This window comes from Lipotes vexillifer, unplaced genomic scaffold (assembly GCF_000442215.2).
Source record: "Lipotes vexillifer unplaced genomic scaffold, Lipotes_vexillifer_v1.1 scaffold986, whole genome shotgun sequence".
NCBI classification, from domain to species: Eukaryota; Metazoa; Chordata; class Mammalia; order Artiodactyla; family Lipotidae; genus Lipotes; species Lipotes vexillifer.
In genome coordinates, this window is record NW_006784900.1 from 207076 (window position 1) to 232732 (window position 25657).

At 40.8% G+C, this 25657-nt stretch overlaps 1 protein-coding gene across 1 annotated transcript; it reads right to left on the reverse strand.

Moving 5' to 3' along the window:
• CRTAM (cytotoxic and regulatory T cell molecule) lies at positions 1–25088 on the reverse strand. Its single transcript, XM_007457040.1, has 11 exons — positions 25043–25088; positions 17996–18142; positions 15596–15748; positions 13707–13844; positions 12277–12438; positions 7593–7673; positions 5539–5622; positions 4257–4277; positions 3599–3724; positions 1958–2044; positions 1–131 (listed from the first exon to the last, which is right to left on the reverse strand). Exons 1-11 carry the CDS (start codon positions 25086–25088, stop codon positions 1–3), a joined length of 1176 nt encoding a protein of 391 aa, XP_007457102.1.
• Between the last annotated feature and the right edge of the window lie 569 nt (positions 25089–25657).

The following is a 25657-nucleotide window of genomic DNA, read 5'->3' on the forward strand; positions in this document are numbered from 1 at the left end:
CTACACAATGCTCTCTGGTATATGAGTGAGCGCTCCTTTTAATTTTGACGGTTGTGCCTTTTCCTTCGTCTTTGTTTTCGCCTCTGAGTACAACTGTGTGATGTAGCTCATGCAGCTCTTAGAGCGGGAAGCTGAAAGAAAAACATAGCAAACACGAACTTTTAGTCTGAACAACATTGCACCCGTTTATTTGAAACACGTGGGTTGCACGTGGTATTTGTAGGTCCGAATGTTAATGTGTTAAAAAAATCGAACCTGAAATTCACTGATGTGTATACATGGTCTTGAACGCCCTGTCTAATTTTTAAAATGTCTTCTTATGTAAACTATATGCTCATAAACCTGAAATAAAATATACAGACATCTCTGCTATCAAATAACATATGTATCGCTGGACAAAAGAATACGTTGCCTTTAGCATAATTTCATACTGAAAGTAAGAGGGCTTATGGGGAAAAGAGGATTGGGGCGACCCACTGAAAGCCTATGCAACTCTGTACACGGAGTCTGGAAACAGCTCCAGAAGGTAGCTTTTAAGTGGGCAAAAACAATAGAGTTGAAATGCTGGATTTGAGGGTGCTGAGGGAAGGAGGATGGAAGTGGGGGTCAGAGCCCAGGATAAAGTGCAACTTCCCACAGCTGTGGCAAGCCCCCCACCCCGCCCCAGGGAGTCGGGGTGGGGGCAGACCTTTCTGGGGAGGGAGTCCTGAGTGCAGATGCTCCTTTTGTTTTTTTAATTGTTTTTAAAATTTTATTGAAGCATAGTTGATTTACAATGTTGTGCTCATTTCTTCTGTATAGATACTCATTTTAAACTTTCTTAAAGGTGAATTACAAGGGCTTCTGCTTGTTCAGCAGCTGAGCTGAGGGCTTTTCTTTTCCTGCTAAAGGTTATAACTCTGCTCCCACTCTTCTCTTGCCCTTGCCTGGGAGCATCGGCGTAGGAAACAACCCCAATTACACGTTATACTGACGTCATTCTCCCCCTGCCAGTTGTGGGAGGAGATGGATGTTATAGAAACACGCGTTGTGCTACAACAGCCTGTATGCAGCTGACACACATTTTCCCCTCCCACACCCAGGTCTCGCACAGACCTCTCACTTGTGCCCCTCTTCCTGCTACTACAGCTAGTCTTTCTTTCCGTTTCACACCCTGCTAGGTCAAAACCAGAAAAAAAGCCAGAGGTGTTGTAAAAGAAATGCTTCTTACAAAGCCTCAATAAAACCAATAGGAACTAGTGGAAAAGCTCACTGCATTTTCTTGCAACTTTTGGCAGGTGGAGTAAGTTAAGTTGCATGGAGGAAACAGTGGTTGGAAGGTGTAAGATTCTTGTTTTGCTATATTCCTAGCTTCTTTCTACTGGATCTTTGTCAAGAGTACACACACACACACACACACACACACACACACACACAGTCTCCTTTTAGACTCTTTTCATATTTTGCTTGAAGAATTGCACTGAAGTCATCCAAAAGACCTGAAACATTTCTGCTTGAATTAGTTAAGCCTTATATTCATTTATTCAATACAGATTTATCCAGCACTCCATCTGTGCCAAGCCCCAGGCTAGGATCTGGGGGTACACATAGAGTAGGTCCAGTTGCTCACCACTTGGAGGTGTACTGTGGTAGCTAAATTAACACACCAAACATGAGAGTCTGGCGTGGGAAGTGCTTCACTGTAAAGGTGTATATAGGATACTGTGGCACACAGGAGGATTCTACCTGTGTGTGACAGCAAGAACTCAGGGATGGCTTCCCAAAGGGGCATACCTCCAGCTACCTGAACTTAACTGCTACTTTTTGTTTTTTAAGAAGTATTTCCTCAAGTTCTACAAGATGATTTATGTGATTTGCTTTTTCTTGTGCTAAAAATCAAACTTTGATTTTTATTCTCCTCATTAAAGGCAACAAGTTAACCTCATTTTTCAAATCTCAGGTCACATAGTTGACTTACTCTGGCGATTTTTCTCTTGGGATGATGTTTCTTCATTATTTGACCTCGATCTGTAACTTTCTAGAGTGTGCTCTGAAATTTCATTTTCTGCAGGAAGAGAAAATTGTTATTGATTTCTGGTGCACAGAGCATCATCTGTTTTCAGAACTGTACGTTTTGAGTAAGAGCATACCTGTTTTTATACCATAGTGGGCTTATCACTCGCTCCCCCATACCTCATGTCCTCATTCGTTCAACAAATCATTTTTTATTCTCTACTGCGATTCCTGCAGGCACTGTGCCAGGCAGTATAAGAGCTGCGGAAGTCAAATGACCGCAGATTAGAATCAAGTACTGTCTTTTGGGAAGAAACAATTCCAGTAGCCCTTAAAGAGGTATGGGGGCCGGGGAAATTTCGAAACAATAGGATGGCATTTGCCTATTGTGCAGATACAGCTGGAAAGCCAGACCCTGTGTTTAAGTATATTTATGATGAAAATGTTAGTGCATCTGAATATCTCGAGACATTGATATTAAACTAGGAGAAGCCGTACTTTTAAGAGGGTCATAGCCGTTCAAAGATGTAGTATTTTGCCATGGGACATCATGATTTCTCTGTTACTAGAGGTATTCAAGCCGTACGTGGTTAAATCAGCAGCGTCCACGATCTCACCAGAATGCAAGTCACGCGTGTGATTTAAAAGTTTCTCGTGGTAAAAAAGTAAAAAGAGTAAAAAGAAGCAGGTGAAATGAATATGTTTTATTTAACTAGTAGATTCAATATAGTATTATTAGATGTATTCTTGTGTGTGTGTGTGTGTGTGTGTGTGCTGAGTCTTCAGAGTTGGGTGTGTGTTTTATCCTTACAGCACCTCTCAAGAGCAACCAGCCACAGTTCATATGCTGACTAGCCATATTGTGGCTACTGTATTGAACAGCCCAGGTCTAAATAACCACTCAGAATTAAAGAGGGGATTTAATCCTGGCACACATTTAGGGAATGAATACAGCAGATGGTTATTCTGGGTAACTTCTAAGGTCCCTTCTGTTTCTGATATGTGTTGAGTCTGTATTTTAGTAGATATCTTCCATGCTAGCTAAATAATTTTGTTTTTGTTTCCAGTGAAATAAACTTTTAAATCAGAATGCTTAGGGAAAATTACTAACGTATGGTTGACGGAGGCTGAGTGCGTTCTTACAGTGTAAGAATGGGACCCAAAACAGTCTATTATATTCAACCTTTGACTGACCATTCCTAGAATAGGAGCTCCTTAAGAGCAGGGACTTGGTCTGTCTTGTTGGCAGATGTGTCCCCAGTGCCTGGAAGAGTGCCTGGTACACAGCAGGTGCTCAATGAATGCTTATTGAATGGATGAATGAATGAATATGCTATTTGGTATCTTTTTGTGAGTAGAAGCCTCCACAGTTTAATGCCAATTCCTGGAGCTACTCTAGTTTCTCTTGGTCATGCACTCTTTAACTATAGTTCCTAGAGAATCACATCCTGTGTTTCCTGCAAAACAAACGGTTGCTTATTTGAATGACAACACTCATCAAATAGATTGTACAGCATTGAATGGAAAAGCTTTGACAGAATTTCCCTTTGGGCTGGCCAATTGTTTGAGCATCTTGTAGCGTCCGTCAGGTTCTCTGCCCACTCACCTTTTTTCCATATGACGTGTGCTTTCCGAAGCTTCATGATGAAGAGCTGGACGATGATGAAGAGAATGAAAATGAGGAAGGAGACGAGGCTCAGCAGCAGGATGCCGCTCTTTCTCGTCTTTAGACAGTTCGAGGGTTTTTTTTTTTTTTTTTTTTGTCCCTGAGGAATATACACAGTATTTGCAAAATATAGTAGAGGCTAATACACAGCTGAGAGGAAGAGACAACAGAGAGCTTTACCCTGAAAGTAAAGAGATTCGTGTCATTTATTCTCTGAAAACAAGCAAGCAGGGATACAAACAGACAAAGCAATTGTGTGGGATGATTTGAAAAAGGTGAGTTACATAGATATCGAGCTAGTTATTTTTCATTCCTAGTGGAAACGTGAGAATATTAAATTATAGTCAGGGGATTCAAATTAGATGTAAGGAATGAGTTTTCAGCAAAGTGTAGCTAAGTAGCAAGAGAGATCGTTAAGGAGTTTGTGAAACTATGCAAACAAAATGGAATTTCATTAATCTTGGCTAGGTTAAATGTGGTCCTCCATGAAGGCGTCTGGAGATAAACCAGATGAGCTCTTAAAGATCCTTCTAGAATTCTGATTCTACGGGCTCTAATTTTGCTAAATGTCATTCACGGTCCCTGTCATCTCAACCAACAAGCCATTGAGGAGTGTCAGCTACGCGTAGAACATTGTGCTTAGAGCTGCATAAGGCAGAATCCCTATGTTTTCGGGAGAGTTGTCTATATATGCAAACAAACAAGTTAATAGAAACAAACAGAATTAAGGTATCTGTGCCAAATTCTAGACCCGCGTGTGTTAATATAATGATGTGTTCAGAGATTCTGAGGCAGGAGTGGTGCCTGAGTTGGTCAGGAAAGTGTTCAGTGAGGATATTGGCCTTGAAGGAGGGGTGAGGAGAGGAATGATGCGGATTTTCCTTTCATCAGGGCAGTTATAGGGTAAACAAGGGCAGGGCAATCAAAATGGGATGAGGTTTTCAGAGAAAAATGTGTATTCTGGTCAGGACCTTATAGAGACAGGACTGCAGAGGTAGGTGGTAGAGAGCACCTTATGGAGGGTTGAGGGCTCACATTCCGTGCTGTGGACTGTGAACCATAGCAGTTTTCTGAACATAGGCGTGAAGAGTGCAAAGGGATATTTTGATAGTAGGTGCTGAGAATGCACAGCAAGGGGAGAAACTAAAGTTACGATACTTCCAGCAGGACATGATGAGGCTCCGCCTCGGGGAGGTGGCAGTGATAGTGGACAAAATACCTAAAAGAGAAGACTCCAAAGTCCTTGGGAACCTACTGATTTTATGTGTGTGTGTGTGTGTGTGTGTCCACACACACACACACACACACACACGCACAAGAGGGAAGGATGTCACCAAGGTTTGGGGTCTATGTGATGCTTTGGACAAGCTGATTTTCTGGGAAAAAGTGCTGTTCAGTTTTCAGAAGACTGAAAAGTGCTGTTCAGTGCTGTTGAGTTTGAGGAGATGACAGAAAATTCAGCCAGAGATGTGTGGGAAATGGAATGAAACAGGGACTAATGCTCTGGAGAATGTTCTGGAAATGCAGGTATGGAAATCTTCTGCCTGGTGGCAACAGAAACAATCTTGGGAATGGAAAAACTCTTTAAGCATTAAGGCATTAACCAGGGATGGAGAAGTAAAATCAAATCTACATAGAAGAAGTCAGAAAAGGAAGGGACATGAGCTAACGGACATGAGAAGGAGTGCTTAGCAAAAGTAACAGGAGCAGGCAGAGTATGTCAAGGAAGCCAGGGAGACAACTAAGTAAAGGGCCAGGGAGTGACTGACCAATAGAAAGGTCAAAAATAATGAGGACTGAAAAAGGCTATTGGATGTATTGATTAAGAGGTTAAAACATCAAGTGTTTATGCTAAATAAATGAGTGCTGGGAACACTTACCAGTGGCCAAGTGAGAGACTTGAGTGGTTTGTTCTTCCTCTTCCTTGTAAATCTCTGAGGTACTAGAATCTTCCATTACTGCAACTAAGGTGAAAGTAAGACATGATATATACATATGACTATGTATGTGCCGTGTAGTGTGTATATATGCACAGAGTCATCCCAAAGCAGCTTTGGAAGCCAAATTAAGGGATCCTCATTAAAAAAAACAACAATGAGGTCATTAGTTCATACTGACTTCTTCCAAAAATAGCTGCAAATGGTCAGGATAAGTTTGCCTTTTTTTAAGGTAAATGTTTATTGAACACTACTCTGTGCCAGGCCTTAAACTGACCATTTGGTATATATTCCTTCTCACTACAGCTCTGAGCAAACAGAGGTTTTGAAGAGTTAAGTAAATTGTCTAAAGTCCTACAGCAAATAAGTGGCAGAGCCAATATTGAGACTCAGAACCCCAAATTTCAACCAGTATTTTATGCTTCCTTCCTGAATCAGGCCTATCAGTTGAGACAGTTTTAGGGTGCTTCAGGATAGCAAATAAACACTGAAGAATGGCATCCCAAGCCTGATGGATAGAAAATCCATAGCCCGAAATGCACAAAGCAATGATTTTTATGTTGAAAATCGGCTCAGTTGTCATTCAAACCTATGCTTGCTTCCCCCTTAGAAGTGGGATGTACTATGATGATTTTTGCTAGGTAAGAGAAATTATAAAAATGAGATCGTTTTTTCCGATTTTGTTATCTTCCCTTTTCTTTTTTTTTTTTTTCCTCTGCCATCTCCTGGTTTTTAGCCCATTGCACAGCGCCACGATGTGGACCCCAAGGGGAATGAAACCACCCCTTCTATTGAGAATGGGTATTATTAACAGTAATAAAATTGTAGAAATTGAAAGCTGAAAGGAATTTTAGAAGCCATATTTCTTAAATCTTATATATGAAAAGCAGAGGAGAAAATTGAGTTATTCAGTAGTGGTGTAAACCAATTTAAAGACAACTAGATTCTAAACATGTTTAAAAATATTGGATTATTAAAGCAAGTGAGGTGGCAGTTCCACTTCATAGTATTTTCAGTTTCCATCGCCCTGCAGAAAAAGTATGTATGTATGTGTGGTACATATGTACTTATCAGTGTTTAAAGAACCTAAACATTTGCTTTTCAGAGTTATTCATGATAAACATTTTAAAAATGTGATCTCATACTCAGAACTATGAACATGATAGTGATATGAAAGCACTTCTCCCACCACATGACATTTTTATAGAGACACTATTTGAAACAGAAAGGGGACATATAGGAATTTATGCCTTTCAGGATGAGGCCTGTCTTGCTCAAAGCACCATGACAACGGCATGCATGCACTCATTCATTCATCCATTCATTCATTCACACTGCATTTTGTGAGTATCTGCTATTGCCAGATGCTATGCTAGGTAAAATACAAAGATAAGTTAAATATATGATCATTGCCCAGAGCTAACCATCTAGTGCTTTACTGTCTAAAAAAGCTGGTATTATAATCCAGGTTTTCTAAATTCTTCTCCATTTATAGTTCAATCCTGTTATCAAAAACTATCTGAGTTCTTGACAACCAAGTAAGTGGTGAGCCTTCAAGGGTGATTTTGTTATTCAATGACAACACCAAAATTCCAGATTCTGCTTTTTGCTCTTTGTTGTTACCATGTCTTTATTTTGTGTTTGGTCTGTTCTAGATGGAAAAACAAGTCTCCTATAAATGAATTCAGCATTGCCTTTTACCACAGAGGAATTCAAATGTCACAATTGTGTGTGTGTGTGTGTGTGTGTGTGTGTGTGTGTGTGTGTGAAAGAGAGAGAGAGAGAGAGAACTTACAAGGTGTTAGTTACCCTGAAGCCCATCCCACTAACTGATAGGGTGCTTCTCCAGGTCACCATAACGCTGGAGTCAGTTGCAAGGGGTCCTCTATGGTCTTATGACAAATTAAAAGAAAAAAATGAAAACTTAGAATTGGAAAAGTGACCTTCCCAAAGAGGCATAATTTTTTTTTTAAGTTTTAATGTTTTTCGATACTTACCGGTACTAGTGGACTGCTGAGGGTCTTGAGAGGACGGAGAGCTTGTCTCCAGGGCAGCTGAAACTGTCTCTTGATCAGTAACTAGAAAAGGGGAAAAACAAAATTCTGCAACTACAGAGAGCAATTTTACCCACACTGTGCTCAGTACAATAGGTTGGAGAGTATATTTGACTGCTACCTGTTTGTGGAGGTTCTGCAGCAACCTCAGAATTGTGTGTTCTGCAGCTCTTGCTCTGGTGTTTGAATCTGTGTCCCGTTGATTGTCCACCTGCTAAGCTGCCTGGCTTAGAAGTGCAGCAGGCTGGACCTCCATGGAGTGGTGCCTTCGGCAGTGGTGGGCAAAGACTATTGGCCACCTTTATCTGTATCCATCTACCTATCAATCCCTCTGTCTGTCTGTCTATCTATCCAAGCACATATCTACCTGCTTATTTATTAGGTGGCTTTGGAGTCAGTCTCAGACTGGCTTGAATTCCATTGCCGCTCCTTGCCTGCTGCTGAGTGAGCTTGGACAAGGTTCCTAATCTCTCAGATGCTCAGTTTTCTCTTACCTGTAAAATGGAGATACTAACACATGTGCCTCTTGGAGTTTTTTGGTGAGAATAAATGATTTCATTTGAATAACATGTTTAGCACAACACCTGGCTATTTATTAAACACAGTGCTTACTAAATGCTATTGTATGACATAAAACAATGTTTAGGAATGTTTCCAGAGGTTCAGCTTAGCATAGATTTGACCAGTCAATGAACAGGCCTGTAACCATGGAGCTTATAAAAATGGTGCCTATTCATTTACAAATATCGATACTGATATGTAATATCTTTATGGAATCTACAAGTGTTTCTCAGCCTTTTATTTAATCAAAGAATTTTCTGTGCTTTTGAAAATTATTTTCTTAATCAAACATTAAAATTTTTTGAAAACTATAAATGTGCCTGAATCACATGCCAAGGGCTCTGAGAAAAGAAGAACCACTTAGGAAACACTAGAGAAATAGTAATATAGATGATAAGTAAGCTCTGTGGCCACAAGGAAGCCAGAGAAAACTGAAGAAAGAGTAGAGCTGCTGGCAATGAAAAGAAGGAAAACCTTGAAGGCAAGTCGAATAGAAGTGCTGGAAGCAAATTATAAGACGAGCATAATATAGCAGCTACTGGGGACATGTAGAATAAAATTTGTCAATCATGACTAAGATCTAGAATAATGTATACTACGTGAATTCAGACAACCATATAGTTACGTACAAAACAGGTTATATATATTATATGTACTATATATATTATACACATTGTATACATTGTGTATATGCCATAGTGTATATATACAATTGTGCATATATGTACAATAGTCTGTATGTGTGTGTGTATATATATATATATATACACACACACACACATACACAGACACTGGAGTTTGTATTTACTTTGATTTATCCTCTATTTAGCAAAACTGCTAAATAGATTCATTTAGACTGAATGTTGTTTTGATTAAGTGGATACTGGTACATGATGATTTATCTCCCTGGTTGGTTAGAATGTCATAGACCTCTGCTATCCAATATGGTATCCACCAGCTATATGGATTATTTAAATTTAAATTAATAGCAAGTAATATTAAAAATTTACTTCCTCGGTTGCACTAGCCACATTTCAAGTCAGAGTTTTGGAAAACCTGTATCCACCACTGTGAACTTGACAGGTTCCAAATATTTAGGCTTCTGATGAGATTAGTGATGATATTAATGAATGTGATTTTGTTACTGAAATGTGCCAACATTTGAAAGATTTGTATCAATCAGTGAATTAGTATTCTCCAAATGACCAAGGCATGATGTTAGGAATAGTGCCTGGATCATTTAAATAGCAAATTTGTTCGATGGATTTTAATGTAACAAGAGTATGAAAAGTTCATTGACATGGTTCTAGAGTCCACAGAGCAGCTAACCTTAAAGAAACTACCTCTTGTCGAGTTTTAGTGTAGCGCTGAAGAAGCATATCCACAATTATCTGAAAAGGCTATTCAAATACTCTTCCCTTTTCCAACTTGGTGTGAGGCTTAATATTTTTATATAGTTTAAGCAAAACAACATATTACAAGAGCTTGAATGCAGAAGTTATGAGAACCTATTGCTATTAAACCAGATAGTAAAAAGATTTTTAGGGCTTCCCTGGTGGCGCAGTGGTTGAGAGTCTGCCTGACGATGCAGGGGACACGGGTTAGAGCCCCGGTCTGGGAGGATCCCACGTGCCGCGGAGCAACTAGGCCCGTGAGCCATGGCCGCTGAGCCTGCGCGTCCGGAGCCTGTGCTGCGCAGCGGGAGAGGCCGCGATAGTGAGAGGTCCGCGCACTGCGATGAAGAGTGGCCCCCGCTCGCCACAACTAGAGAAAGCCCTCGCACAGAAACGAAGACCCAACACAGCAAAACTAATAAACTCCTACCCCCAACATCTTCTTTAAAAAATATATATATATATATTTTTAAAATGTAAAACAATGCCATTTTTCTATTTTTTGGCATTGCAAAATAGATTTTTTTCCATAAAAATATGCCATTTCTCTTTATATGAAGTAGGTTAATTCTTTTAAAAATAAATAAGTAAACATTGTTCCTACCATGCAGAGTGTGGAGATGAGAGGGTCAGAATCTTTATTGTAAATATGTCCCTGAGCATCCTCAGCTAGCAAACTTTTACTTGTCGGATTTCTAGCATCTGTTGGTCAATGTAGGAGCTAGTCAAAGAGAAATATTCATAGGCAGTTGGAAGCACCAACAGGTGATCCTGGTGTTGTTCTGTGAACACTTACTGGGGATCTGGCAGTGGTGCTAAATAATTGACAATCAGATCATAAATAAAAGTCAAGTGTTAGCCTGTTATTATTATTAGAAACATTTTATGGCTCTGATTTTTAGTCCTATAGAACTATGACCATCAAGGAGGGGAAACTGTGATTTCCCCTTCAGCAGTAATTTTTGTAGATGGCTTGAACAATTGCTGACAAGTAAAAATACGCTTTTTTGATATTGTTGGTTCTTTTATTTAAAATCCGAAAGTCTTTCAGAAGCATTTAGATAAATAGAGCCTCATTTTCTCTTTGGCGACCCTCTCACATTCCCCACATGCTCCCTTCCACTGATGGGGGTGGAAGCTGGGGACCGGAATGAATGACAAAGAGGAGGGAGGGACTTCCCTGGCGGTCCAGTGGTTAAGACTCCGCCTTCCAATGCAGCGGGTACAGGTTCAATCCCTGGTCCGGGAGCTAAGATCCCACATGCCTCACAGCCAAAAAACCAAAACAGAAAACAGAAGCAATATTGTAACAAATTCAATAAAGACTAAAAATGGTCCACATTAAAAAAAAAAAAAATCTTAAAAAAACCCCAAAAAACAAAGAGGTAGGAATATTTGCGTCAGGTTACAGTACAGTCTGGTCTGTGGGTACTTGAGTCTTCTAAACCCAGCTTCCTCAAGACCTGCTTTTGGTTTGATGAGAAAGTGAACGGTGGCAAGTATGGGGTAGTAAGCGGGGAGCTGTTAGCCACAGCGCCAGCGCCCACAGGGCCACGTGACAGTTTTCCCACAGAGAGGTTCTCCTTAACAAGTGCCTTTCCTCATTGGTTAGTTCATTTGATAAAGAGCTTTTCAACAAATGCACTGTCACCCAACAGCTTCCTCCTTCACTAGTGTGAGTGAATTCTTATCCTCCAGGAATCTCTTTTCTCACTGAGAAGAACTTTTATAAAGTAACGAAGGGTTGGACTCTTATTAATGATAGATGTGTGATTCATGCTTCTTTTCTTTTTTTTAAAGATTTTTTTGATGTGGACCATTTTTAAAGTCTTTACTGAATTTGCTTCTGTTTTATGTTTTGGTTTATTGGCCGTGAGGCATGTGGGATTTCAGGTCCCTGACCAGGAATCGAGCCCGTACCCCCTGCATTCGAAGGCGAAGTCTTAACCACGGGACCACCAGGGAAGCTCCCATGCTGCTTCTTATAGGATACTTCTTGGCTCAAAAAGTTTTATATAGTTTTTAAATTACTTCTTAAACTTTTGGTGAAGGAATCAGAGAAGAGAGATTCTGAAAATGGAGGCAACTCCTTTTCACATTTAATGTTTGATGTTTTTTTCTTTTAGTTTTTATTATTCTTATTTTTCGGTGCTCTGCTCAGAATATTAACATGGGTAAACTAAGATCTCCAAAACGGTCGTAACAAAATAAATCTAAAGCATAATCATGACTTAATGTGACTACATGAGTGTTATATTAACATAAAATGATATTGACAAGTTTAGATTTATTTCAGTTAGTACTGTCTCCTTTTGGGTTAAGTACAGAAAGATAGTATGCTTCACATGATCTCTCCAAACACATGACTGCAATAAAACTGTTTAAGGTCAAGTTATGCCAGCTGTCATGATCAAAAAGCGACCATGACACTGTTTGCATATGGCAGTCTGCTAGGCTTTCTGCACAACGGGGGTTCCTCTCAGTGTTGGAACAGTTGCAACCCTGTTGGCTAGCGGGAGACATTTCAATCATTAAAGGAATTTGCTATTAAAGAAAGCTCTGTTGACCTGAGCTCACTCTGAAGGACCTTTCCTAATCCATTTAATTTTGTTTGATAGTGTAATATAAAGGTAAATTTAAAATAATTAAAGACAGTCATCGGTGGTTCTTACCCAAATCTTCAAACCGGAAAGGGGCTACCAGTTTTCTTCCTTGCAGGCCTTTGTGTCGGATAATGCAGCTCGCTGTTGAGTTTTTGCCGTATGTGTGGACTCTGAGTGTGCTGGTGCTATTACACTTCTTCCCATCAGTTTCATATTCATGGTGGGTTTCACCTATGGAGCAATTTGACGAGGCGTGTGAGGTTGTGGCTGTTTAATGCTGCTGGACGTGTTTGGGTCTCTGAGAGACCAATGGCCTTGACATCTTGGCAAACCTGTTAGTCTTCTAACCTCACTCTAACTTCCCCCAGCTGCCTGGGACATGCTTGACCCTAGTCCCAAAGAGAAGCAGATGAGTAAGAGTGGATAAGTTTCTATAAACCCTGCACTACTGGAAAAAAAAAAATATCCAAAGCTTATCATGTTTACACGGGAAAAGCCTAATGTTGTGAAACACAAAGACCTAAGACCTTACTCAAGTTGAATGAATAAGGCAAATAAAAGGAGAGGTCCAGAATTGGCACTGGACTGAATCTATGGTTACATAAAATCGAATGGAATGTCTGTTGAAATGTAAACAAACTAGAAATAGTTCCCAAGCACCACAGTTGGTTTTCCTGCTTCAGTTAAAAGGCTCAAAGCTTAGATTCCCTGTTACCAAAATATTTTTGTCTGTCGTAGGCAGTATGACATAGTACTCCACGGTATAAGCAAGTTCATATATGTTCCAATTACATGTATTATGTTAAATGTATTTTTTAAATTTTATTTATTTATTTAATTTTGGCTGCTTTGGGTCTTTGTTGCTGCACGCAGGCTTTCTCTAGATGCGGCGAGCGGGGGCTACTCTTGGTTACGGTGCGCGGGCTTCTCATTGCGGTGGCTTCTCTTGCTGCAGAGCACGGGCTCTAGGGCATGCAGGCTTCAGTAGTTGTGGCTCGCGGGCTCTAGAGCGCAGGCTCAGTAGTTGTGGCGCATGGGCTTAGTTGCTCCGCGGCACGTGGGACCTTCCCAGACCAGGGCTCGAACCCATGTCCCCAGCACTGGCAGGTGGATTCTTAACCACTGCGCCACCACGGAAGTCCCTGTTAAACGTATTTTTAATTTTATGCCTGCTACAAAGTTTATGCTCAGAGGTAATAGCTATATTGTACCTTTTATTTTATGAAATGTTATGAAGCCATAATAAATATTCCACTTTAGTTTTCTACCTTGTTTTAAACAAAAACATGTAACCATGTTATTTGTGTAGAGGCTTTCAAGAGTAAGGCACGGTATTGATTGGTTAGTAAGGATAATTTGTCTTGAAACAACTGATGAAATGTTGAATGGTGTTTTCTGGCCCCTTCTGCCACCAGAGGGTGCCAGAACATTGAAAAATTCCTTAGGCATATAAACAGGAAGGAAAACAAAGGAGGAAAGAGAACCATTTCTTCACTTACCTTGGAGCTCCATGTCATCCCCTAAGAGCCAGGTTATCCGTGGAGGGGGCTTACTTCTCACAGTGGAGCATTTCAGTAGGACATGTTCTCCATTTTGCATCCTAACGGAAACTTCCAAGGTTGGAGTGACAGGAGTTGCTAGAAGAAAATTGATTTTTCTTTGCTTAATTAGCTGGTCTATAGATGTCAGCAAAGCACAGAGCCTAATAATCCGCAGGGATCGTTGTAGGGGGTGGGGTCTAAATAATGGGCGTATGTTTTTACTTGACCTTTCTCAGAATATAGTTAAAGGGCTTTTAGGTACTTGTAAAGCTACTCTGGCTGTAATCAGAATGTTCGTCGCCCACTGTGTGATTAGTCTCTAGAAATTCCCAGGCAGACTTTGTTACAACAGTAATTATTAAACGTTATATATGAATGTCTTTGGCTGATAGAACACTAAGTGAGGAATAGAGGCTTGAATTCTAGTCCTGTCTCTGTCACCAACTATTGTAAGCGCTTGGGTAAATCCTACAACTTCTTGGTCTATCAGTTTCCTTGTCTGTGACATGACTGGTTTATGGTCTCGCTGTTTCAGGTCTAAATTTTCATGAGTCTAGGACGCACCTCAACGTACATTACCTCTGTCCCCTTCTAACATCAAAGATGCATTTCTCTTATAAAGGGCCCACCGGCCCTTTTTCTTTCTACTCCTGTCTTGGAAATCCTTTTCAGTTAGGCTTACTTCTTCCTCTTCCCTATTCTACCTCACACTGTGGTCCAGAACTGCACTCTTTCATGTTGATTTACTCATCCATCCGCCATTGAGACATTATGAGGTCAGTTCCAAGTATGCACTAGATGCCTTAGATGCTGGGAATGCAAATAAGGAAAAGGTAAGGCCCGCCAAGGAGATATAGTCTGCTGATAGACTCAGCCCCTAACCTGTTAATTGAAAGGCCAAGTGTTAAGTGCAATGATAGCGGTAGGCATGGGGTGTTATGAGAGCTCAGTAGGGCACACAGTCAGTCTGAGCCCGAGTGGTATTTGGGGTGGCCAGTAAGGTGGGGAGAAGGTGATCCCTGAGCTGAGTCACATTGGTTCTCAAAACCCCTAGGGAGCCACTCCTTCCTAGAGACTTAGTCAACACGCCTTTACTTTATGGCAGGTACCACACTCTAATAATTCAAGCAGAGAAGTCTAAGAAATTCTTTGTGTGATATGTGGATTTATGTTATTTAGAGAGCACTGAAAAGCAATGTTTTTAATTGATCTGTTCTGCCACGAAAAGCAAAAAGGTAAAGAGAGTGAGACTTACACTGAACACAGCTGACCATCTGCAGAACTGAGCAAGTTCCCACTGGTCGGGAGCTGTCCCTTCCTATCCGTGCCTCCCGATCCCACACCCACCCACCCGCAACAGAAGAGAGGAACCTGTTTTGCAGAGGATGTGAGCTGATTGTCCAGTGCAGTTATATCTGAATTCATGCCATCTTAGGATATGCTGTCAGAAGTTTCTGTTTGATGTCCGTATGTGTTTTGTGCCTTCCTAAACTAGTGTGCAAACTCCTTGTGGGCAGACATTGTGCCTAATTCATCTTTGATTCTCTGCAGACTAGTACAGTGCCTGACACAGAGTCGCGGCTCATCCAGTACTAGTTTTCTTTCCTTTTAGTTCCCTGCAGAGAAAATTTAGTTGATGCCAAAGACAGATTTCACAAATTCACATTTTAGTCTGGGGCTTGCCACTCAAAATGCTGTTTTCCTTTCAACAAAAGATGGCAAAGGCACCCAGGAAATGCCTTGCTCTAGGCACCATTTTTTAACCAAAATATTAAGTTTTAAAATGATGTATCTCGTTTCTAAGTATATTGTTCCCAGGCTGGGTTTACTGGCATTCGGACACCTACCTAACACAATCACTTTCACTTCCTTTGTTCTCACGGAGTTGCCGTAATGCAGACACTTGTACACGCCTTCATCTTGCTGTGTTACATTCAGCACCCTGATGGAGAGCTGATTGGAGGAGTAATGAAGAAGCTGGTATTTGGAATTTTTTAAAGCTGTACAGGAGGGGAAAAGAGCTATTATGAGGAGAGATATCAGATGAATGCAGACTCTCAGTGGACTGATTATTCACAGAAATAGCTTTTGATTTTCACACTTTAAAGGAACAAATGTCCCATCTTGAACTGAGTTGCTGTCCAAATTCTGGTGTTGCCAGCTGGAGGCCCTGAATAGTTCGAAGTTAGCTTAGGAAATGAAATATTTTGATTCTAGGATCTGTGAAATAAGCAATTTGCTTTATTTGTGCTTGTAGGAAATTAAGAGCCCTATGCTGGCAAAGGGTTCAGGTTGCAGGAGGATATTAAATAATTTTGGTTTTTACATTATGGAAAACGCCCCACTAGGATTTACGTCTTTGAAATCTGATTCATTTGTGATTGTCTTGTCACAGTGTATGTGAAGAATGGAAAATAAATGCACTGATATTCATTGCTCCAGCTAGGTGCTTGTTATTTTTAATATTTAAAAGTTCATTATTATTTGAAGTTTCCCAAAGATGACAACTTAGTCCTTCCGAATGTTTAAGGAATGGCCAAAACAAACAAACAAACAAACCCCAACAATAAATCCCCCACAGCTCCAGAAAGTTCTAGCCAATAGCAAGTGTTCCCTTTGATTCTATCTTGACCTGGGATTTCCATCTCAGGTCAAAGGTCGCTTAGCAAATCAGAGGCTCCTTAAATGAATGGTTTTATTTGCTTCTTTTTTTCTAATGTTAAGATTTATAATGTGAACAAGCCTAAAATAGTTAAATTGTGAATGGCTGACCAAGGAAGGTTGTTTCTCATCTGGAATAATTGTTATGTGTCCTGGGACACTGATGTTACCTGAGCTGGAATTCAGGTGGTCTCAATCTGAGTACTACGGACATTTGAGTCCATAATTCTTTGTTGGGAGGGGAGACTACGCTGTGCATTATGAGATGTTTAGCAGCATCCCTACTCACTAGAGTCCAGATCCCCTTGCCTCTCCCCAGTTATAACAACCAAAGCTATCTCCAGACATTGCCAAATGTCCCCCGGAGGGCAAAAAGTACCCTTGGTCGAGAACCACCAAGCTAGATGGAGGCACATCCTGTTGCAGAAATTTGAGAAAGTCCATCTTCTCCCAGTTTACCCAAAACAAAACAACAGAAAGCATTATTTAACAGAATTCTCTCTACTTCAAGTTTCCTCTCAGAACCGTTAACAATTAATATCTACTTATTCTATCGGAATTTGGTTGATTTAGCTTAAAATAATATAGTTATTTTACATTGAACCTGTCAATATTTAATAACATTTTCAAAGCACATCAAATTTTTTTAGAGGCTCTGCTTTTATAAAGCAGAATGAAATTTGCTGTGTTGGAGACTTTTCCAAACATTTGACAGTTAGGAGTATTAAATGGAGATACAAAATGGTCTCATAAAGGGGAGGGTTTCATAAAATCCTGCCCAAAGAGATGAACTAAATAGACTATTAAAAATCCTTTCCCACAAGAAAAAAAAAAAAAAAAAAAGTAACGACATGAGGTGACAGATCCTAGCTAAACTTATTGTGGTATCATTTCCCAATGTACACATATATCTAATCATTATGTTGTACACATTAAACTAATACAATGTTGTATGTCGATTATATCTTAATAAAATTGGGGAGAAAAAGAGTCGTCTTCCGTCTCAGGCATCTAAGACTCAATCTGTATTTCTGAGAGAGGAAGATTGCCCTCCTTTTCAAAGTAATACGTCCTGTCAATTCCTATTGCCTGGTGATCTAAAGGTTTTGTTAAGACCAACAAGAGAAGGGGAGCCATCTGGAAGAGGCTTTGAGATGTGGCTTTGGATTGCTCAGATGGAAAACAAAGCAGCTGGCTCCAGATGCGGGGTGATGTGTTGGCTGCCTGAGGACCAAGGGCCCCCAGCCTGTTAGTCTGCTACCCGTCTGTCATCATGCTGTTGGTGGTTTTCATGGTCGCTGAGAGTCAAAAAGTGACATGGGGGTGAGGTGGGTTGATGGAAACGTACTTTGTCATTTGAGCCCCCTTTACCAACCATTTTGGTGGGGTTTCCATTTCAGACTTCCTGTCAAAAAAAGCAGCCACGTGTGAAATAATAGGCTTCTGGGTGCTATTGACATGTCACAGTGGGTAGAGCCAAGCCCACCGTTTGGGTGACTCATGCCCGCTTTCTGTCCCACCAACCTGTCTGTCTGGAAAATCCCTCCGGTTGAGGTCTGGCGGTGATTTACTTTTCCTTCACTTACCGGAATGCTCACTGAAGAAAATGGTGAAGCCCGATGGGGCCAGCCACTGCAGGGAGGTGGTCTCCGCCTGAGAAATGACACACTTTAGAGTGAGTGTCTGGCCTTCCTCCACGGTGACGGTTTCCATGTGGTTGGTCCGAAAGGCTTCTGCAGAGGAAGAGAATTGGGGACAGTCAGGCTGGCACGGGCCACACCACTCCCGAGCTGAGGCAGGGGTTTAGACTCAATGCAACCTCATTCATCATTTGGTCATTTACTACACATCTTAGAGAAACAAAACGTAAGTCAACATCAAAAAATGTGAGGAAGGGTGGGAATGCAGTGTGCAGGGGCAGTAAAGATGTCTCTCGAAAGAGGTCTGAATGAAGGGGTGGGTTTTGATGGGAAGAAAGTTGACCGTCTGTTAGGCATTTGCCCTATGCCGGGAATTGCCCTATGCCTATGGCATCCTGCCATATGCCGGGAATTGTGTCTTCCATGTTACCAATATTTAACATAACTTTCAAACTAACCCTCTAGAGGAAGAATTATTTTGCTCACTTGACGATGAGGGAGTAGAGGCTCAAGGTCATAGAGGTCCTGGGGCTGGCATCTGTGCCCACGAGTGCAGGCTTGCAAGCCCATGCTCACGTAACTAGGTCAGACTACCTAAGTGATGAGATCCCGGAAAACTGAGCCTTTCTGGACTCTGTTTATAAAACAGGCGACTTGTGTCTTCAAGTACAAATTGGGGGTCTTGGATTCTAAGAAAGACTGTTATTTCCCATCGGGCTCTTGCGAATTATGGAGCTGCCCATCACGGTGAGTAGGTACGCCCCACCCGCAGAAGGGCTTCTCCACCAGAGGGAAGATGTTCTCAGATCTCTTCCCATTTAATATTCCACAGCAGCGCTTTCCCCAGGCAAACGTGAGAGTCTAATTTCCCCAAATCACAAACCCCAGAGAATGAGAAACAATTGGTTCTAAGCAGCTACAAAGTTATCCTCCCAAAAAAGAAACTGATAGAAAAATAAATTGGCTTTACTGCCGACTTGGCACATTTATTGCCATTTGTTATTTCTTCAAGTTTTAAATTAAAAAAATTTTTTTTTCCTGAGGACGAGACAATTCTTATCAGTGAAAGTACCAAACACTTCCATAAACAGAAGAATACTGTGGGGTTATAAAATATGAACAGCAAATGCAATGAGTTTTACTGCATCATCTTAAACCTTAAAAAAAAAAAAAAGAAATAAAAAAAGAGAAGCAATAAGAGAGTTTATTTCCTTGTGATAAATTTCAAATATTAGGAAAAGCTCTTTGGAGAGCTCTGGGAATTAACTGGTGCAGACTTTTTAGTTTGTTCCATTCCTAGGTCATTAATTTTAACCTAGCCTCTGGCAATAAGAACCCAGAATTACTGTATTGTATTCATTTTGACTTTCATGGGAAAACAGTTTGTTTGAGTCCTAAGGGGAAAACGCTCATATCATCAGCCAATACTGTGATGAACAACAAGGAATCAATAAAAAGAGATTATTTTCAAAAAAGCATTGAGTCATAGGCCAGAATTCTGCTTAGGCAGGTCATTTGGAAATATTCTCATCTATAAAATCAACCTATAATCGAGTAATAAGGCTAATATTAGTAGAGATGCTTTGAAATGACAATGGAATTTCTTCCAAGGTTAAGCAACTTTTGAACCAAGAATTTGAATCTAGACCTAACTTGCATTGCTTCGTTCTAGTATGATTCTTGCTTTACTCTCTAGTTCTCGTGCATTATCTTGCTTCCCACAAACAGACTGAAGTTTCAAGAGGGCAATAACTATATTTTCTATTTCTCTAAAATTCATTCCTTACAGAAACTATCACAGTGTGAGCTTGGAAAGTAATGGTTTAATGCCAGCTTTCATGATGACACTATAATGCAGGCAATGGATAGATATCTATGCTCATCTATTGTTAGTAAGAATACTGAGAGGCAGGAGGGAAGTTACTACATAAATAAATGATAGAATAAAAACTAGTGTTAAGCAACATCCCCTAATTTCATCCTTCGGGCCAGAAATTGACACTTAGAAGTTTTGCCAATGTTCTTAACCTTTGGTAAAATGATTGTCTAGACAGGAAGCCCACCCACATTTGGGGAGAAGGGAGTGGCGAGATTTGTCTGCTGCCTGTTTATGAATAAATGTTTCCCATTTTAAAGGTGTATATCATCATTGTCTTTTTCTTGGGATGCGTGCTTATGAATTATATAATGTCATTTGATTCTCACAGTGTCTTAAAAATTGTACTAAAAGGTAGTATGGCTTTTTAGCATAAGCTAAAGAATTTTATCTCCCTCTTGCCTTTGAGAGTTCAGGATCAGGCTGCTGACCACAAGAATAGGTGCCTGAGTTCCAGATGGAAGGGGCTGTGTTTGAGGCATAGTCGTTTCCTCTACTCTTGGCTCCTAGCCTTGCTTTTGGCTTTATAAGCCTAATTATCTTGCAGTGCTGTTGTGTAGACCCCGTGTTTGATTCAGAGACAGGAAATCCTTGTAGAAAGGAAGACTAGCCCAGTGAGAAGCCACTGAGCCATATTGCTTCAGTGGTAGTGCTTAAAAATATTGTCTAATGTGTCTAAGTCACGTCAAAGGATAGAAAAGGAGCACAGTGGGTACCTAAGTTTTGACGGCACGTCTTCTAAGAAAAAAGTCCCCCATGATCCTTTTGTTGCCATTGAAAACTACAGTGGAACTCGTCTTTAAAATCTTTCTTCACCTAAGTTTAGAGTCAAACTTTCACGTTCTTTGTCAGAGGGATGGGGTGAGGGGTACCTTCTTTGCTCACCACTTCCTCCCCTACAGGTGCTAAAGACATGTATATCTTTATTCACCCTTAGGCTTTCTAGTGTAGACCCTGAGTGCCCTGTGCCTACTTGGTAGTTCTCCCTTTCTGGGCTTCAGACTTCTCACCCACAAACGAGCCCAACGTGACTCCCAAATGCTGGACATACAGAGCTTGACAGTGAATCGCTGTGATGTCTATCCTGGAAGGTCACCACTCACTGCTGGTACGTCATGTTTACTGAGTGGACTATTGACTGCTGGGCTTGGTCGTTATCTCCACGACTGGGTTTATCCATCCATGCACAGCCATGTGTTACGAGGCCGCTAGTTAAGCCTGGAGCTATAGACTGTGACTGTGTGACTGGTTTATACGTGGAAAGGGAAACTGTGACCTTCAGCATCATCTCCAACCCCCACCGCGTGAACCAGTTGTCCTACGAGTGGAATGGCTTCGCGCCAAAGTACGCGTGACCGACCCTTAAGCTGAAGGGCCAGCGGCAGCCACAGCTACCTACCAAAGCACCCGTGGGTAAAACCTGTGCAGTTCCTAAGAGTCCTTGGTTTTTCCGAAGGTTTGGGGAGTTGCAGTGTGTCCACCCTTACTCTAGGTCATCATGGCAGACTGAAGAAAGAGTAAGATATTCTTTCTTTTTCTTAGTAGCCCAATTATTGCATGCAATAACTTTTAAAACTCTAGAAGGGAGCCAGTCTGTCCTGCAGGGACCCCGAATTCAACATGTCCACTTGGAATTCATCATTTGTACCGTCCCTTGTGCTGCACACACACCAAACACAGACACACCACCTGCTCCGTTCTGGTAGTTCTCTGTAGCCCTCGGTGTCATCCCAAACCACTGCATGCCAGGTATCTGAAAGGCACCCCAGCGTCTTCCCTCTCCAGAACATCTCTTTAATCAATTCATTCCTCTTTTTTTCACTACTATCACTGCCTCCATTGTGTCTTTCTTGGACCATTGCAATAACCTCCTTCTAGCCTCCACTCCCTCTAATTTATCATCCTCGTCTGCTTCAGAATTACAGTTAAAATGTATAAATTTGATCGTTTGATTCCTTCATTAGAATATTTGCTCTGGCTCCCGCTGCCTGTAGGAATCAGGCCAAAATTCCAGATAACTTGACTCCCATCTTTTCCTCCAGTCTCATTTGCTGATATTCCCTTCCAGACGCTCCATGCAAATGGCTACTTGTTGTTTCCAGAAAGTTCCAGGCTCAAGAAGATACTTTGCCTTTGTCCATGCTGTTCTCAGCCTAGAATGCCTTTCTTAGCTCCTTCAAGGCTCAAGTCAAATTACACCACTTTTGTCAAAGCTGCCCAAGCAGCCTTTATCCTCTCCCTCCCCTCAGTAACCTCCTCTCTCCTCCAGATCCCCAAAGGCTTTGAATAAACTTCTCTTACAGCACTTCACACATTACTTTTTTGGTTACAAGTATGTCTCTGTGGATAGATTACAGACTTCTCATACAAAAGTTGTTTGCTAGTCATTCATTTTATTTTCCCAGGGCCTAACACAAGGTAACATGTTAAGTATTTGTTCAATCAATGGCTAATCATGAGTAAATGTATATACTCAGTAATAAATATTTTAATAGGATGCTCATTTTGTTATGTTAAATAATAAAGATGAGCTAGGTTAAAACCAGAGACACACAGTGAGTTCATTCTCAAACCAGAGCTGTATTTGCTTGGCTCTCATGAGGTTAGCAGGCAAAATATGCTGCGATTCAGATCATTACAAAAAGACATTATTATTATTCTTTAGATAGATTCGATAGAGAAAATTACGAGTGTGCAAATGAATCAGACTTTCTCAAAATCAAATTATTGCCAGTATAGCTTTAAAGAATCCGTCTCAACAACATGTGAGTAAATGGATGACTCTTTCCTGGTCAGAGGACCCTACTCAATTTGCAGCTGTTCTTTGTTTCCTGCATCCTACTCTCCACTAAACAGCCAGAATAGAGGGTGCAGACTGGTGGCTTTTCATCATCTACAATATAGGTAAATGGGAAGAATTTGAAAAATTCTCCATTCTTACTGTGTTTTACCCACCCTAGGGGCTGCCAGTAGGAGCCTTGAAAAGAGGGCAGGCTCCAAGATTATGGGACTTTTTTTGGGGGGGGGGGCTATAAGTTTTTGGCACCCATAGAAGTTGTGCAGTGGAAGGAGGTATAGTGATCTTCCCATAATTCAGTTATAGCTAAAAGCAGCTGGCAATTTATGTTGCCCAAACTGCTGATTTGCTGCCTTTTTGCTGATAAGAAAGCAACATGGTCAGCTCCTTTCCTGTTTGGGACTCTGACGGGCACGAGTAAGCTTAGGATAGAGTGGGCAATTGGTTCCCAAATACCATTGAGCCTAGATGCCCTCTGGCTGGCCCTTTGGATGAGGGTTCAGTTTGGGATTTTTCAAGAATGAATCTTCCAAATTGTGTAAATTATAGCTTTTCAAATTTTTGATCCACATTAAGAAACACATTTTCTATCAACCCAATACACACACACTCACTGAAAACTTTCATGAGATAATACTTTTACTATGTGCTTTGCTGATATTTACATTGTCATTTACTAGCTGTGAAAACTTGGGCAGGTTATCTAATTTCTTGTAACCTCAATTTTATCATATGTAAATTAGGGATATGAGTACCTCCCTATTTTTGCTAGGATAAATGAAATAACATAAAGTACTCAGCACGGTGCACGATACAATAAATATGCTTCTCCCCTTTCTTTATAAATAGTATTTGAATAATTTATATCCTAAAAGACTTATCTTAGGTTTACCTCAGGACATGAGTATTGCAGTTTTTTATTTAAAACATTATTTCTGTGAGCTATTTTTTTTTTTTTCCTTCAGTACACGGGCCTCTCACTGCTGTGGCCTCTCCCGTTGCGGAGCACAGGCTCCGGACGCGCAGGCTCAACGGCCATGGCTCACGGGCCCAGCCGCTCCGCGGCATGTGGGATCCTCCCGGACCGGGGCACGAACCTGCGTCCCCTGCATCAGCAGGCGGACTCTCAACCACTGTGCCACCAGGGAAGCCCTCTGTGAGCTATTTTTATAAGGGAATAACTGAGTCCTGAAAAAGTGAAGGTCAGTTAAAGGCTTTAAACTTTGGAATAATTGAAAGCATTCTAATTTTAGCGCCTAAATGTACTTCTTCTGAAGGTATTAGCTCTTCTTCAAGACACTTATTGAAAACACTGTTATTTATTACAAAAATTGAATCTTTATTAAGTGCCTCAGGATGCAGGGACCAAAACAGAGGGCACTAATCGAAGTGTATAAGATAGGAAATAGAAATACTATGTAAAATAGGACATCTAGTTTTTAAAAATACTATTCTTCAGACGCAGTTCCGTGGTGAATGAAGATTTAGAAGGACAGCTGCTTAGAACACAACAATACATTCAATTTTGGAAACAGACATTCAACAAGCAAGCAACACTGTCTACGTGTAATTTTCTTTGCTAGAAAATGATACAAGTTGCCATCAGAGATTCAGGGACAATACATCCTGCCCCCACTTTTGGGTAGGAATAATTTGACCTGCGCTAAAAAGGTAACCGTGTCTTTCTTTAATGTTCAAAACACTACATTAGAATTAAGCATCAAAAAAATCACATTTGAAAATTATAATGAAATGTAAAGTATAACTGACTCAAAAAATAAGCACAAAGTTTTCACGGGGATCATTATGATCTGAACGAATTAAGAGTTATATAGCACTTTGCCACTTTCAAAGTACTTTCACATTTGAAATTTGATCCTTGTAACAATCTAGTTTGGTAGATCAAACATTGTTATCATTTTCATTTCAAGATGTGGAAACTGTTTCAGAGAAATTAAATTATTTGGCTAAGGCTTATACAACAAGGAAGTTTTTAAAAATCCCAAACAGATGCCCTTTCAACTGGTATACCCTTAAAAGACAGAGCCAATAAGCTTGTTACACTTTGCCATAACACAGATTCCACAGAGACACACACTACAATGACCCTTTCTAGACCCTGTAGCCACTGAACAAGAGATTCAATAAATCCAGTAACATCCCTCAGATATGTGATTTCGGCGTGTCGTGGAGAGCAGCAGATTTACCTGAGCTGTTTCTGTAGTTGGTCCTCCATGAGAGCAGTTGACTGACTGGTAGATAGATGTGCCCAAACATTAGGTCAGCTGAACATCAAAAAACATGAGCTCTGAGTCCTTACCTTGTAAGGGGAACCAAGCCAGCAAGCTGCAAAGCCTCCACCACATATTGTGCTGTGCTGCTGTCACACTCTGTCAACTTCCTCTGGATTCTGAAATAAATAGAGCAGACTGGTTTCTTTTGAAAGGGAGAGGCAGTGGCTCTGTGACCTCATGTGTCTCACCTCCTCCATCAGCTCTGGCAGCCCCCCTCTTAGTTAGCTGCCCCCAAAATACCTCCCGGTGGAACATTTAGGGGACCACGTGTGTCACCTCGATTGTGGAGAGGGGTGAGTAATGTGTTGGTGGCGCAAATCTTTCTATTGCACGTGGGTAGTCCTGGTAAGTCAACTAGTTGCAGGGCTTTTGGGGAGAGGAGGGAGTGCAAGAGATATTAAAATGTTCCTCTGTAGTGACGTCACCTTGTTTTCACTTTTCTAGTTTATTAAACAATTAAAATTAGGCAATTTTTGCTGAATCCTTGTGAATATATTTCTAACTCTGGAAACAATTTCTAATGGTTATCAGGGGGCAAAGTTCACTAAATCACAGATTTACTCATTTAAAAAATCTGTGTATCCATCTACCCACCCATCCACCCATCTGTCATTCACCCAGCATCCATCTCTTTATTTATC

What these genes read in the sequence shown, in the direction of transcription:
- CRTAM (XM_007457040.1), bottom strand. Translation starts at nt 25,088, where the DNA reads ATGTGGTGGAGGCTTTGCAGCTTGCTGGCTTGGTTCCCCTTACAAG. An exon ending in AGTGAAAGTGATTGTGTTAG is followed by an intron (nt 13,845 to 15,595) that starts GTAGGTGTCCGA and finishes ATTTTCTTCTAG; the next exon opens with CAACTCCTGTCACTCCAACC. An exon ending in AGTCTCTCACTTGGCCACTG is followed by an intron (nt 4,278 to 5,538) that starts GTAAGTGTTCCC and finishes TTCTACGCGTAG; the next exon opens with CTGACACTCCTCAATGGCTT.